Raw genomic sequence first — 14841 nt, forward strand, 5'->3', positions numbered from 1 at the left:
ATTTGCCAGTACTTTAGATCCAGAACAAAAAATTTAAAGCTTACTATCAATAGGAGCTGGAGTCAGAGTCCAAGGTTTGATGTACTGATTCCACAGCCCTGGTTGAAATCCATCCTTTAATGGGCAAGAGGAGGGTCAGAGCTAGTCCTACCACTAAGCAGACTTAGGTCTCTGCCTAGAATGGCAAACAATGTGTGCAGAATCACAGTGTGGTGCAGCAAAGAACCCACATGGCTGGTACAGGGTCTTGAACACATGAGTGCTCAAGGCCTGCCATGTTCTCCTTTCTTCAAAACAGGAAGTTTGGAGGAAGGGGTGAAACATGGCAGGCCTTGAGCTGCAGTCTTCACTTTTGTGCCATAGAGTCAGGTGTGGTGATGACAGACAGCAGGGATAAGAGGTAGAAGTAGGCCTTGCAAGGATGAAGGAGGGAAAAGGGAAAATGTAAGAAAGGGAAGGGGAGATGCTGGACTTGGGGAGGAAGAAGTGGGTCATGGTTGAAGATTCACCTAGGACAGTGGTTTTCATTAATGTTTAAGCTGGGGACACTTTGGATTCTATTGATCTGATGAGGAGCCAAATATCTTCCCATATGGGGCCACAGCACTGCTAATCAATTTGTGTCAATGACATCCATCCCCACCAACCCAACTTCAAACTTTTCACTGGGGGACAACCTTAAGGTGTGAGCATTTCCAAATGCATTCTCTTTTGTCTATTGAGAAGTGCCTTGTCTTTCAAGCATAAAGCTCTTCCATTTTCCCCTTTCTGTCCTGAGCCTGGGTAGAGAGCAGGGGGAAAAAAACAGACAATGGAGGCTGCCATTGGCCCCCAGGCCTTACATTAAGAACACTGACCTAGGGTATCAGAGAGTCTCAGGCTGGCCCTGAGAAAGGTGGATATCATTAAACTTGGTGGCTGGTAGCATTATTAGAAAACACTGGTAATAATGTAGTTAAAAATTGGTCTTGTAAGGAACAAAGCTGAAAATGGGAGAGATCTGAAATGGTCTACTAACGCACCATATATTTGAGACATATGTAGAGCATTAGTGGGAAAAGTGTTGGGAGGACAGGTAAAAGATGTATGGAGTGAGGTGTGGTGGAGGAAGGGAGGAAGTTGGAGATGGGTTGCAAAATTTAAACTGTGTGTCCACCCAAAATGGATGAATCTCTACTACATAGTCAATGACTTACCTACAGCCTTGAATAAACTGATCACTTGTCTAACATCAATTCAAGAATGGGCTAAACACAACAAACGTTGCCTGAACCCAAGTAAAACCGAGCTTCTCTGGGTCCCTAACACAAGTGGATACATACCTGACATCAAAATCCCTTTTGGGAAGTATGAACTCCCCCTCAAATCACAAGTCAGGAACCTTGGAATACAGTTAGATTCAACACTTACTCTGATTCCCCAAATCCAAGCAACCTTCAAGAGCTGCTTCTACTATTTGCGACAGCTAAGCTGCCTCTCTCCTTACATCGTGAAGGTAAATCTTATCCCAGCTGTCCATGCCATGGTAACATCAAGACTAGATTATTGCAATGCACTATACAATGGTCTGACTACAAAGGGCCTGCACCAGCTCCAGTTGATTCAGAATGCAGCAGCAAGACTCATAGAAGGTTGCAAGTGACATGACCACATCACACCATTTTTGCAAAAACTTCATTGGCTACCAGTACAATACAGGGCTAAATTTAAAACTCGATGTCTGATCTTCAAGGCCCTGAAAGGAAATAGCCTCGAGTATCTGAAGAATAGGATGATCCTCCACACACCGCCAAGGACACTAAGGTCCTCCCAAGGACTTTCACTAACTATACCCTCTCCAAAAGACATTACACAATGTTATACCCGCAAGCGAGCCTTCTCCGGAGTAGCCCCCACACTCTGGAATGCATTGCCTGAAAGACTCCGCTTAACACAAGACTACCTCTACTTCAGGAAGCAGGTGAAAGCTTGGCTCTTCAACCAAGCCTTTAATTGAAGAAGTAACTAACTTGTTAGTCTCACTCATACACACAAGGATTGACTCGGGCTGCACATACTGCAGCGGGACATGTTTATCCACTCCTACCCTAGCTGAGATAATATTTAACCATCTCTCTGACCTCACGTGCAACTTTCTTCAAATCAATCGCCTAACTTTCTAATTCTTCCTACTTTCTTACTCATCTATATGTTACAACTTTGCCTTTCCCTTCACTACCAATTATAATGTTCTAGTATATATTGTGTAGTCATTGCAAGTAGTATACCATGCCATACTTTGTATTGTTGTTCGAATATTTTTACTGCTCTAATTGCCTATTGCTCATGTTTGATCTATTCTTACTGTACACCGCCTTGAGTGAATTCCTTCAAAAAGGCGGTAAATAAATCCTAATAAATAAATAAATGGAAACTATACTGGACCATCCAGTCTGTTACAGTCTAAGCTGACAGTGCCTGGGTACTGTTAAGAACAAATATCACTACTGGAGTCCCTGGGACAGGACAACAGTGAGGAAGCTCACACTGGCTTTTTTTTTAACCCTTTGAAGAGCAGAGAGCTGTGGACTTACGTGAGAGGGAGACAGAGGTGATGCGGATATTCTCCAGCCCAGAACTTCGAGTGGTACCTCTCAGTGACCCTGTGATCTGGCTCTCTGTGAAGAGTGAGAGTGCACTGCTGTTGACATTTGGAATGAGGAAACGGATCCAGCAATAAGCCACAGTGCTGCCTTCACTGAAACAACCAGAAGACAAGAATTCAGCATTGGAAGAACAGTTTTTCCCTTTCTGAAGGGCTCAGACTGAGACTGCATCATCAGCCTTCTCTCCAAGATCTCACATTTCAAAATTTAATGCATCCCTTCAGATTCCACTGCCTCTCTTTTTACCATGTGGTGATGCTGCCACCATATGGACAAAGTAGTATTAGTCCACTTTAAAAGGTTAATAAACAGGAATATAACAAAAATAGATGCAAGTCCAATAAAGGGTTGCCATCTTATTTATCTTGCTTTATTTCTATTGATTAACCATGTGGATAGACATCCTTCAATGCAAGCAGCTGCTCCTAAGTAGTAACAGAAACAGAAAATGACAGTAGATAAAAGTGGAGGAGTAGCCTAGTGGTTAGTGCAGTGGACTTTGCTCCTGGGGAAGTTTGATTCCCACTGTAGCTCCTTGTGACTCTGGGCAAATCACTTAACCCTCCATTGCCCCTGGTACAAAAATAAGTACCTGAATATATGTAAACCACTTTGAATGTAGTTGCAAAAACCTCAGAAAGGCAGTATATCAAGTCCCATTTCCCTTTCCCATATGGTCCATTCAGTCTGCCCATCCATATCGTACTAACAGAATTCCCATTGAACTTATAATCTTTTCCCTGTATTCTGTACTACAAGATTTCCATGCCTACCTTCCCTCCCTTATCTTAACCCCACTCACTTTACCCTACAGTTCAAGTGCACATGGTGTTTCACAGTACAGGTATTTCCCCCTCACCTGAGAGTGGGCACAGTAATTGGACTGGTAAATGCAAAAGTGTGGAAAATCTATAGCATGAAAGCATGGCAGCACACAGCCCCTTCAACACAAACATTCTTAATCCCTGGGACACCACTTTGCCCAAAAATTCTTACAGCACCTGGAAAAAAAATTAAACAATCCATACAGACCTACCCTGTAAGTGTATCAGTCGTAGGATATTTCCAAAGCTTTCTTGGACAGCTAGGTAAAACCGCTTTGACCTATTGCTATGTAAAGGCAGTATATCAAGTTTTAAATAAACATAAATGTATAAGAGGACTCCTGTGATATTTGCCTCATCAGAGCAAGGCGCTGTCCTACTGGGCTGCTGTCAGGGATTATCCTGCTACTCAGCCCCTTTTGTTCTCCTTCCTCAATCTTCAGAATTTGTTTTTTTGACAATTGCTTGTAAACTATTTAAGCAGTTTCAATTACATCTCTCCAATAATACCAGAGAAAGAAACCAAGATAGATCCTATAGAAACATAGAAAAATGTTTTTCGGTATCATGTTACCCAAGATCCTTCTGCAATTACTAAATGTATATTTTCTTATATAATTCTTAAATATTTCTTACTATGTTTCCTTGTTAAAATACTATCATGTTTTATCATTATCATGTTACCCAAAATCCTTCTGTTATTACTAAATGTATACTTTCTCATGTATTTCCACTATTCATGATGTATTGTAAGCCACATTGAGCCTGCAAAGAGGTGGGAAAATGTGGGATACAAATGCAACAAATAAATAAAGACCACATGGCCTATCCAGTGTGCCCATCCATACCATCTACTCTCTCTATCAGTCCCTTAGCGATCCTATGAACTTGTTCCAAGCTCTCTTGAATTCAAATATTCAACCACTTTCACCAGGAGGCTGTTCCACTCTTTCCATGAAGTATTTCCTTAGGTTACTTCTTTCACCTTCATCCTATTTATCCTTTTTCCAGAGCTTCTTTTCAATTGAAAGAGACTCGCCTCCTGTGCATTTAAACCACACAGGTATTTAAATGTCTCTATCATATCTCCCCTCTCCTGCCTTCTTTGCAGTATACATATTGAGATTTTTAAGTCTGTCCCCATACGCTTTATGATGAAGACCACGGATCATTTTAGTGTCCGCCCTTGGACCGATTCCATCCTGTTTATATCTTGAGGTGTGGTCTCCATAATTGTACAGAATATTCTAAATGAGGTCTCACCAGAGTCTTATACAGGGGCATCCTTTTTCCTACTGGCCATTCCTCTCCCTATGCACTCAAGTATCCTCTAACTTTCGCCATCGCCTTTTCTACCTGTTTGGCCATCTTAAAATCATCACATACGATCACACCCAAGTCCTGCTCCTCTTTCATGCACAAACGTTATTCACCCCCTAAATTGTACCATTCCCTTGGGTTTTTGGAGCCCAAATGCATGACCCTGCATTTTTAGCATTAAATCTTAGCTACCAAATTTTAGACCATTTTTCTAGCTTTGCTAAGTCCTTCCTCATGTTATCCACACCATCAGGGGTGTCTACCCTATTGCAGATTTTGATATCATCTGCAAAGAGACAAACCTTACCAGACCTCCCTTCAGCAATATCATTTACAAAAGTATTAAAAAGAACTGGCGCAAGAACTGAACCTTGTGGCACACCACTGTTAATATCCTTAGGAAAAGCTCCATTTACTACTACCCTCTGTAGCCATTCACTCAACCAGTTTCTGGGGGGGTAGATACACTAAAAAATTGTTAGAGCCCTTCCCTTACCGAATCGGTAAGGAACGGGCATGCATTAAGGAAAGGGAATGCTCTGCGCATGCCAAGGACGTCCTTTATGGACATCCTTCACTATAAAAAAAACTCCCTCTAAAAAGACGTTCTTTTTACAGGCTACAAGCTAATGTACAGTTCAGAAGCAAGAGAATAAAAACTAACCTGACGATACGGAGGAGCCTTCCAGCTCAGAAAATCGGGACGTGAGAGGACACAAATCAAAACCTTTTGGACGTCCCTCCCTCCAGGTCTCTCTCAGCCAATCACAGTGCGTTTAGCTGATACTGGTAACAGCTAAACACACTGGGATTGGCTGAGAGAGACCTGGAGCTGATCAGTTATGCTATTACTTACTTGTTCTGGAGTGCTGTATTTTGTTATGCTGTTTTGATAAATGTTCAATAAAGACTTCATACAACTTAAAAAAGTGGAGAAAAAAATCCAAGTGCTCGTCCTTTTTTATTTTTTTAACAAAACTATTAGTGGGATTTGAACCCACCATCTCTGGATTACAAGACCATTGCTCTAACCAGGGGCGTATCTGCGTGGGGCCTCAGGGGCCTGGGCCCCCGCAGATTTTGCCCTGGCCCCCCCTACCGCCATCAACCCTCCCCCGCTGCCGTTCTTACTTTTGCTGGCGGGGGACCCCAACCCCCGCCAGCCGAGGTCTGCTTCCACCTGCCGCTGCCTTCACAACTTCTTCTTCAGCCGGCGGGGGACCCCAAACCCCCGCCAGCCGCCCCGCGCTGTTTATAATTCATCTTCGGCCTCCGTGGCCGTGCTGCTGGGATAGGCGGCGCTGTTGAAATCCACTTCGGAGTCTGACGTCGTTGTACGTTGTACGTGCTGCGACGTCAGACTCCGAAGTGGATTTCAACAGCGCCGCCTATCCCAGCAGCACGGCCACGGAGGCCGAAGATGAATTTTAAACAGCGCGGGGCGGCTGGCGGGGGTTTGGGGTCCCCCGCCGGCTGAAGAAGAAGTTTTGAAGGCAGCGGCAGGTGGAAGCAGACCTCGGCTGGCGGGGGTTGGGGTCCCCCGCCAGCAAAAGTAAGAACGGCAGCGGGGGAGGGTTGGCGGCGGGAGGGGGGTGGAGAGACTAAGTTATTGGTGGCGGTGGGGGCTCGGCGGCGGCGGCGGCGGGGGGGGGCGCTAAAATGTGCCCCCTCCCTCTGGCTCTGGCCCCCCCTACCGCCGGAGTCCAGATACGCCCCTGGCTCTAACCACTTGGCCACAACTGTACTGACTTGGATGTCCCTCCCTTACTTCCAGGTCTCTCAGCTGAATGAAGCACGGCCAAAAAGGACATTTTTATTATGGGGGGCGAGGGGGGGGCCTTTTTTTTTTTAAAGCGCAGTTTTATTAAAAAAAACAAAACAAACAGGCTCCGATGCTGCAGGCTCTTTTTTGGACATCATTCAGAATAATAAAAACGTCCTTTTTGGCCGTGCTTCACTCAACTGAGAGACCAGGAAGTCTCTGAGCCAATCACAGTACGTTTAGCTCCAGGTCTCAGCTGAGTGAAGCACGACCAAAAAAGATGTTTTTATTATTGCAAAGGGGGAAGGCGACCAAAATGGGCGCCCATCCAAAAAAAAACACGTTTATTTTGGCTCCCTTAATAATAAAAACGTCTTTTTTTGGCAGTGCTTCACTCAGCTGAGACCTGGAAGTCCATGAGCCAATCACAACGTGTTCAGCCGAGCTAAACACACTGTGATTGGCTCAGAGACTTCCAGGTCTCTCAGCTGAGTGAAGCACGGCCAAAAAAGATGTTTTTATTATTCCAGGGTCCAAAAAAGAGCCTGCAGTATCGGAGCCTGTTTGATTTCAGCATTTGGGCTGTTTTTCGGGTGGAGCACTCCCATAATGGCCGTCCATGACGAGCACTTGGCCTTTTTTGCCCCCCCCCCCCCCCAATTTTTTTTTTTTTACACATTTTATGAAGTTTTCCAATCCCGCGCAGCCCCAACGAGAGGTACAGACCTCTCGTTAAATTTTCCACAGTTTTCCGGCGTTAAGGCAATCGGAAAAGGTTAGTGCATCTCATCACAATAGGGGTTTCTACACAATTTGCTCATCTGCATTCCGTGTTCGTTAGCTGCTACCGTCGTCGGAAAAAAGTATTTAGTGCATGCCAGGGTTTACTACTTGCTTGTTAGTGGCTCGTTAAGGGCTTGTTAAGTTTAGTGCATCTGGCCCTCAGTCAGTCAATTTAGGGCTCATATCGAAGGCAGGCCTTTTATAGTCACCTATGCGGAACATCTGTCCTTATTAACAAAAAAAAAACACCCTTAGTATTATATGCTTTCTTGGGACTGTTTTCCTCCTTTTTCCATTTTTTTTTTTTTAGGTATAAATAAGAAAGAAGAATAAAGAGAGGGAACCTTCAAAGCAAATAGAGGCATAGGGTTTACCTCTACAACATACACAAAAGGAAAGGCTGCAGCCAGAGATACACAATCGTGAGATAAGAACATTATAAAACACTATAAAGAGATCAATTCCTTGCTCAGATCTTCATATTCCCCAAATAATTCCCAATTTCCTCCGAATTAAAAAAAAAAAACCCCAATAGACCACACACAAAATTCAGTTATCATCCATCTTCGAATATTTACACAGAAACCTAAATAAGAAGCAGTAAGATCTACTACTTGAGACTTCAAAGCAAAAATGGCTGTGTGTCTCGCCCAATTCACCCTGGAAAAAAAGATCAGGAAACGCAAAAATCATATGGCTCAGAAAAGGACTGCTCTAAACACACAGAAACACTTGAATATCCATTGTCCAGATGATTCTTGCCATACAGTGCCTTGGGTAAATTTCTTCAAAAAGGTACTCTATCAAATTTCTATTGCACTCCAGCACAGAACACCTCATTATGAAATTTCTGGAAAGTTAAATCGAGCCTACCAGCAGACGCATCCAGAACATCTATTGAAGAATTCAAACTCTTGGAATCCACATAACTCAACCTGGAAAGCAGAGGTACAGCTTCCTTGGGTACTTGCAGTATTTCTGTACAATAGTACCTGAACATTTTCCCCAATGTATGGTGGGGGAGAAAAATCTGTAAATTGCAAGTCCAGTCATATACTGCTCTTCATCTCTAGCTTATCTCTAACCAGAGCCTTAAGACTGAAAGCAAAGATACCACCCCATAGCTGGTGTTCTCTGAGGACAGCAGGCTGCTTATATTCACATGCGGGTGACGTCATCTGACGGAGTCCCATTGAGGATGCTGAATTGCTAGAACTATATAAAGTTCTAGCAACGTCCCAGCACACATGCGCTGGTGTCTTCCCACCTGGCACTTGAGCATGGGTCTCTCAGTCAGGTGAAAAGTATAAAGAGTACAATGAAAAACAACTCATAGGGGAGGTGGAAGGGTATGCAAGAATAAGTGGCCTGCTGTCCTTGGAGAATACCAGCTACAGGTAAGTATCTTTGCTTTCTCAGAGGACAAGCAGGCCACGTTATTCCCATATGTGGGAAATGCTAGCTACCAGACTCACTGCAAACAAGAAAGCTAAGATAATGGAATCAAGAAAACAGGGCCTAGGAGGTGGAGTTGAATTCTATGCACAGAACAAATTCTGCAGAACTGCCTGTTCGAACCGATGTTGTGTCAGGTGTCCTGATCCAAACAGTAGTGGGATGTGAATGTGTGGACTGAAGACCATGTTGCAACCTTGCAAATCTCCTCTATGGAGGCTGATCTCAAGTGGGCTACTGACACAGCCATGGTTCTGACATTCTGAGCTGTGACATGTCCCTCAAGAGTCAGCCCAGCCTGGGCATAAGCAAAGGAGATGCAGTCTGCTATTCAGTTTGAAAGTGTGTGCTTGCCGATGGCCACCCACAACCTGTTTGGGTCAAAAGAAATGAAAAGATGGATGGACTGTCTATGGGCTTTAGTCCGCTCCAGATAGAAGGCTAAGGCTTACTTGCAGTCTAAAGTATATATTTATTTATTTACTTAACACATTTATATCCCATATTTTCCCACTTAGTTGCAGACTCAATGTGGCTTACACAATACCGTAAAGCTCTGGTTCAATAATACAGGTACATGATGAAGTAGAAAGCCTGATAAGAAACATAAGTATAAGCTACAAGAAATGAAGAGGGGGTGATAATAAAAGTCTAATATTGCCCATATTTAGCTGTGTCGCAGGAAGTAGAAAGTTAATCTGGATCAGGGGGATAGGCCTTCTTAAACAGGATGGTTTTCAGTATTTTCCTGAATAGTTGTGGATAGACCTTACAGCTTTGGGCAAAGCGTTCCACAGTTGAGTACTTAAAGTACAGTTCAGTTTTAAAATTGTACACTTTTGCCAGGATGGGCATGAGGTCTGGGGAAAAATGTTAAAGAACAATTGACTGGTTAAGAAGGAACTCCGACATGACCTTAGGAAAGAACTTGGGGTGCGTGCAGAGGACTACTCTGTTATGATGAAATTTAATATATGGTGGGTGAGCTACTAGGGCTGGAGCTCACTGACTCTGTCAGCTAAAGTGACTGCCACCAGAAAAACAACTTTCCAGGTTAAAAACTTCAGATGGCAGGTATCCAGATGCTCAAAAGGAACTTTCATCAGCTGGGTAAGGACTATGTTGAGATTCCATGACACAACCAGAGGTTCGGTAGGGAGCTTTGTCAACAACGAACCTCTCATGAAGCAAACAACTAAAGGCTGTACAGAGATTGGACTCACCTCCTACACGCTGATGATAAGCACTAATTGCACTAAGATGAACCCTTACAGAGTTGGTTTTCAAACCAGACTCAGAGAGGTGCAGGAGGTACTCAAGCAGTTTTTGTATAGGGCAAGAGAAGGGATCAAAGGCCTTGCCCTCACACCAGACAGCAAGCCTTCTCCATTTAAAAGAGTGCCACCTCTTAGTGGAGTCTTTCCTGGAAGCCCGAAAGACATGGAAGACACCCTCAGGCAATCTAAGGGATTCGAGTTCTCAACATCAAAGCCGTTAGGGCCAGGGATTGGAGGTTGGGATGCAGAAGGGACCCCTCATTTTGCATGAAGACTGTCAGAAAACAGTCCAATTAGCAATCCAAGGGATTTGAGTTCTACGTTCTCAACATCCAAGCCATGAGGGCCAGGGATTGGAGGTTGGGATGCAGAAGGGACCCCTCATTTTGTGTGATGAGGGTCAGAAAACAGTTCAATCTCCACAGATCTTCTGAAGACAACTCCAGAAGAAGAGGGAACCATATTTGTTGTGGCTAATGAGGAGTAATCAGTATCATAGTGCCTCCGTCTTGCCTGAGTTTCAGCAAGGTCTTCTCTATTAGAAGTATAGGTGGATATATATACAGAAGCCCTCTTCCCTGATGTAGGAGAAAGGCATCTGACACTAGTCTGCCATATGATCCGAATCTGGAGCAGAAATGACAGTCCTTGTTGTTGTGATGGGGTGAAAAGATCCACCGAGGGAGTACCCCACTCTCGGAAGATCTTCTGGGCTACACCCTTCTTGAGAGACCACTTGTGCGGTTGCAATATTCTGACGAGTCTGTCCACCAGGTAATTTTTTTTCCTGGGAAGGTATACAGCACAGAAGCTCATCCTGTGAAGGAGAGCCCATTGCCATATACCTACCGCTTCCCAGGGGTGTAGCCAGACCTCGCAGTGGGATGGGACCAAAGCCCGAGGTGAGGGGGCACATTTCAGTCTGCCGCCCCGCTGCCTCACCGCTCCCCCCACCGCCTTGCCACTCCTCATAGCAGCAAATGGACAAATCAAAAAGTACAATAGTAGAAACATTGAATCCAAATAACTTAATATTAGTAAAACTGCACCACCTTGCCGCTCCCCCAGCAGAAAATACCTTTGCTGGCAGGGGTCCCCAACCCCCGCCAGCTGAACCTTCTTCAGCGCCGGTCTCCGGCGCCACCGCATTCCCTGCCCTTTCTTCCTCTGAAGAAGCTAGAAGAATGGTCTAACGTTTGGCAATTAAAATTCAATGCAAAGAAATGCAAAGTGATGCACTTAGGGAGTAGAAATCCAAGGGAGACGTATGTGTTAGGCGGGGAGAGTCTGATAGGCACGGATGGGGAGAGGGATCTTGGGGTGATAGTATCTGAGGACCTGAAGGCGACGAAATAGTGCGACAAGGCGGTGGCCGTAGCGAGAAGATTGCTAGGCTGTATAGAGAGAGGAGTGACCAGCAGAAGAAAGGAGGTTTTAATGCCCCTGTATAAGACATTGGTGAGGCCCCACCTGGAGTATTGTGTTCAGTTTTGGAGGCCGTATCTTGTGAAGGATGTTAAAAAAATGGAAGCGGTGCAAAGAAAAGCTACGAGGATGGTATGGGATTTACGTTCCAAGACGTATGAAGAGAGGCTTGCTGACCTGAACATGTACACCCTGGAGGAAAGGAGGAACAGGGGTGATATGATACAGACGTTCAAATATTTGAAAGGTATTAATCCGCAAACGAATCTTTTCCGGAGATGGGAAGGCGATAGAACGAGAGGACATGAAATGAGATTGAAGGGGGGCAGACTCAGGAAAGATGTCAGGAAGTATTTTTTCACGGAGAGGGTGGTGAACGCTTGGAATGCCCTCCCGCGGGAGGTGGTGGAGATGAAAACGGTAACGGAGTTCAAACATGCATGGGATATGCATAGAGGAATCCTGTGCAGAAGGAATGGATCCTCAGAAGCTTAGCTGAAATTGGGTGGCGGAGCAGGTGGGGGGAAGAGGGGGTGGTGGTTGGGAAGCAAGGATAGGGGAGGGCAGACTTATACGGTCTGTACCAGAGCCGGTGATGGGAGGCGGGACTGGTGGTTGGGAGGCGGGAAATACTGCTGGGCAGACTTATATGGTCTGTGCCCTGAAAAGGACAGGTACAAATTCAATTCAAGGTAAGGTATACACATATGAGTTTGTCTTGGGCAGACTGGATGGACCATGCAGGTCTTTTTCTGCCGTCATCTACTATGTTACTATGTTACTATGTCCTGCATGTTCAGTTTCACTTAAAGGAGCGTGCAGGACATGAAGAGGAAGAAAGAGCAGGGCAGGGAATGCGGTGGCGCTGGAAACTGGTACTGAAGAAGGTTTCAGCTGGCGGGGGTTGGGGACCCCCGCCAGCAAAACCAGGGGCCCAGATGAAATTTGGGGGGGCCCAGGCCCTCACCTAGCTACACCACTGCCGCTTTCTGACACAAGGGGTAGGATTCATACCCTCCTGCATGTTGACATAAAACACCGCAACCTGGTTTGTCTGACTGAATTGGATAATGTGGTTTTGGAGTCTTATCTCTGAAAGCCTTTAGAACATACCAAATAGCCAGTAGCTTGAGGATTTGAAGATAAGCCTCCTGAGTGGACCACTGACCTTGAATGTGAAGTCCATCCACATGAGATCCCCAACCCAGGCTGGATGCAACCGTTGTCAACACCTTTTGATGCAATGGAATTTGGAATGGAAGTCCCAGAGTCAAATTGTTTCAAGCAGTCCACCAGAGAAGGGTATGAGCGAACTCCAGCAGGACACAAATGGCTTGAGACCATTGGGAAGCTAAGGTTCACTGGCTAAAGGAAGGAAGGCCCAAGCCTGCACTGCGTCCAGCAGGGGTTCTATGTACTCGACTATCATACTGGAATGAGATGGGACGGGATAATTTATGGCAAAACCCCAGTAGCTCTAGCACCTGAATAATTAACCACATTTAGGTGCTAGAGCTCATATGCCCAACTCCTGAGATGTGTTCTTCACCAGCCAATTGTCTTGTCCAGGTGAGGAAACACATACACTTGTAGTCTGCGTAGATATGCAATGACTATCTCCATGCAATTGGTGAAACTCAGGGGGCAGACGCTAGGCCAAATGGCAGAACACGATACTTGAAGAGATGTTTTCCCCACTCGAAATCTGAGATACCTCCTGTGACTGCAAAGTATCGAAATGTGGGTATAGGCATTCTTTAAGTCCAGAGAGCATAACCAATTGTTTTCCTGAATGAGGGGGGGGGGGGGGGGGGGGTAGCATGTCCAGTGAAATCAACCTGAACCTTTCTTTCACCAGAAATTTGTTCAAGACCCTTAGGTCTAGGATGGGTTGGAATCCCCCCGTTTTCTTGATCACAAGAAAGTACCTGGAATAGAATCCCTGTCCTTCCTCCCCTGGTGGTATGGGTTCGACTACTCGGACCTGCAGAAGAAAGGAGATTTCCTTTACAAGTACTTGCTTGTGCTGAGAGCTCATGTAAGACGTACTCAGTGGGCAATCTGGAGGTTGCTGATAGCAATTTAGAGTGTGCCAGTGACAGACTATTTGAAACACCAACTGGTTGGTTATAAGGGGCCATCTTTGGAGGTAAAAAGTGAGCCTCCCTCTGTCCGGTAGGTCATCTGGAACGGATACTCTTTCTGCTATGCACCGGCACCTCTTCCAAGGAGGGGGGAGTGCTTTTCTCGAAGCCAGCATTTCTCGGGTGTCCCGTCCCGGGCCCTTACCTGGGCTCCTGCAGCGGGGAGCGAAGGTCGACGGAGGCCGCGGGATCCAGGGCGGCGAAGACGAGCCGCCGACGGGGCCGGCGCTGCCGCGGGTCGCTCCGAGGCCGGCGATCCGCTGGAGCGAGCGCCGGCGATCCGCTGGAGCGAGCGCCGGCCTCGGAGAAGGGGATACGCCGGCCAAGATGGCGGCGCCAGCGTCGTCGTCTCCCTGCGCTGGAGCGGACCAGCGAGCCAGCCCGCCTACTCACGCCGGATTGGCGCATTGATGAGGAGACTCCGCCTGCCAGGCAGGCTGGCCAATCCAGGCGTCCCTTGCCTACCTAGGCCGGGGGATTGGCTCCAGCTGATTGGAAGGGGATGGACTGGCGGGGGATTTAAACAACGGAACGGGAAGAGTCCAGTGCTTCCGTTTCGTATGTCAGAAGCCCACACAGTGGATCGGAAGTGTTGCCTTCAGGGACTGTGTTCCTCTACAGGCTAGCCGTCCCTGCTAGCCACCTTCAGAGACTGTGTTCCTCTTCAAGCTAGCCGTCCCTGCTAGCCACCTTCAGAGACTGTGTTCCTCTTCAGGCTAGCCGTCCCTGCTAGCCACCTTCAGAGACTGTGTTCCTCTTCAAGCTAGCCGTCCTTGCTAGCCACCCTCAAACCTTGAGTTCCTCTTCCAGCTAGCCGCCCTTGCTAGCCACCTTCAGTAACTGTGTCCCTTTTCAGTGCTAGCCGTCCTTGCTAGCTGCCCTTTAGAGACTGAGTTGCTGACTACCGGCCAGGCCGGCCGTCACCCCGCGGTTCCAGCAGTCCTGCTGGCCGCCTGCAGCTGGGGGCTCAACCCTCGGTGAACGGCGGTCGCCACGGGTGAAGATTCGGGGTGCGCGGCGGTCCTCGGAGGTCTTACCGGGCCTCAGGGAACCTAAGGGCTCACCAATAACCGCGCAGGACAGGAAACGGAAGCCATGAGCTCGCCTACGCAGCCTGATCTACGGGACCTGGCCAAGGTACTCCAGCAGCAGCAGGAGCAGCTGAACGCCCTGTCGGGGGCGCTCCAAAACGTATGCTCCCAACTT

General features: G+C 46.6%; 1 protein-coding gene across 1 annotated transcript in view; it reads right to left on the bottom strand.

Moving 5' to 3' along the window:
- Nucleotides 1-14841, bottom strand: part of LOC115476628 (suppressor of tumorigenicity 14 protein-like) — a 173401-nt gene that overhangs the window by 34575 nt on the left and 123985 nt on the right. The window contains exon 5 of the mRNA XM_030213105.1: nucleotides 2574-2737. Coding sequence (XP_030068965.1) covers nucleotides 2574-2737 — 164 coding nt within the window. The remainder of the gene's footprint in view (nucleotides 1-2573; nucleotides 2738-14841) is intronic.

This window comes from Microcaecilia unicolor, chromosome 8 (assembly GCF_901765095.1).
Source record: "Microcaecilia unicolor chromosome 8, aMicUni1.1, whole genome shotgun sequence".
Classification (NCBI taxonomy): Eukaryota; Metazoa; Chordata; class Amphibia; order Gymnophiona; family Siphonopidae; genus Microcaecilia; species Microcaecilia unicolor.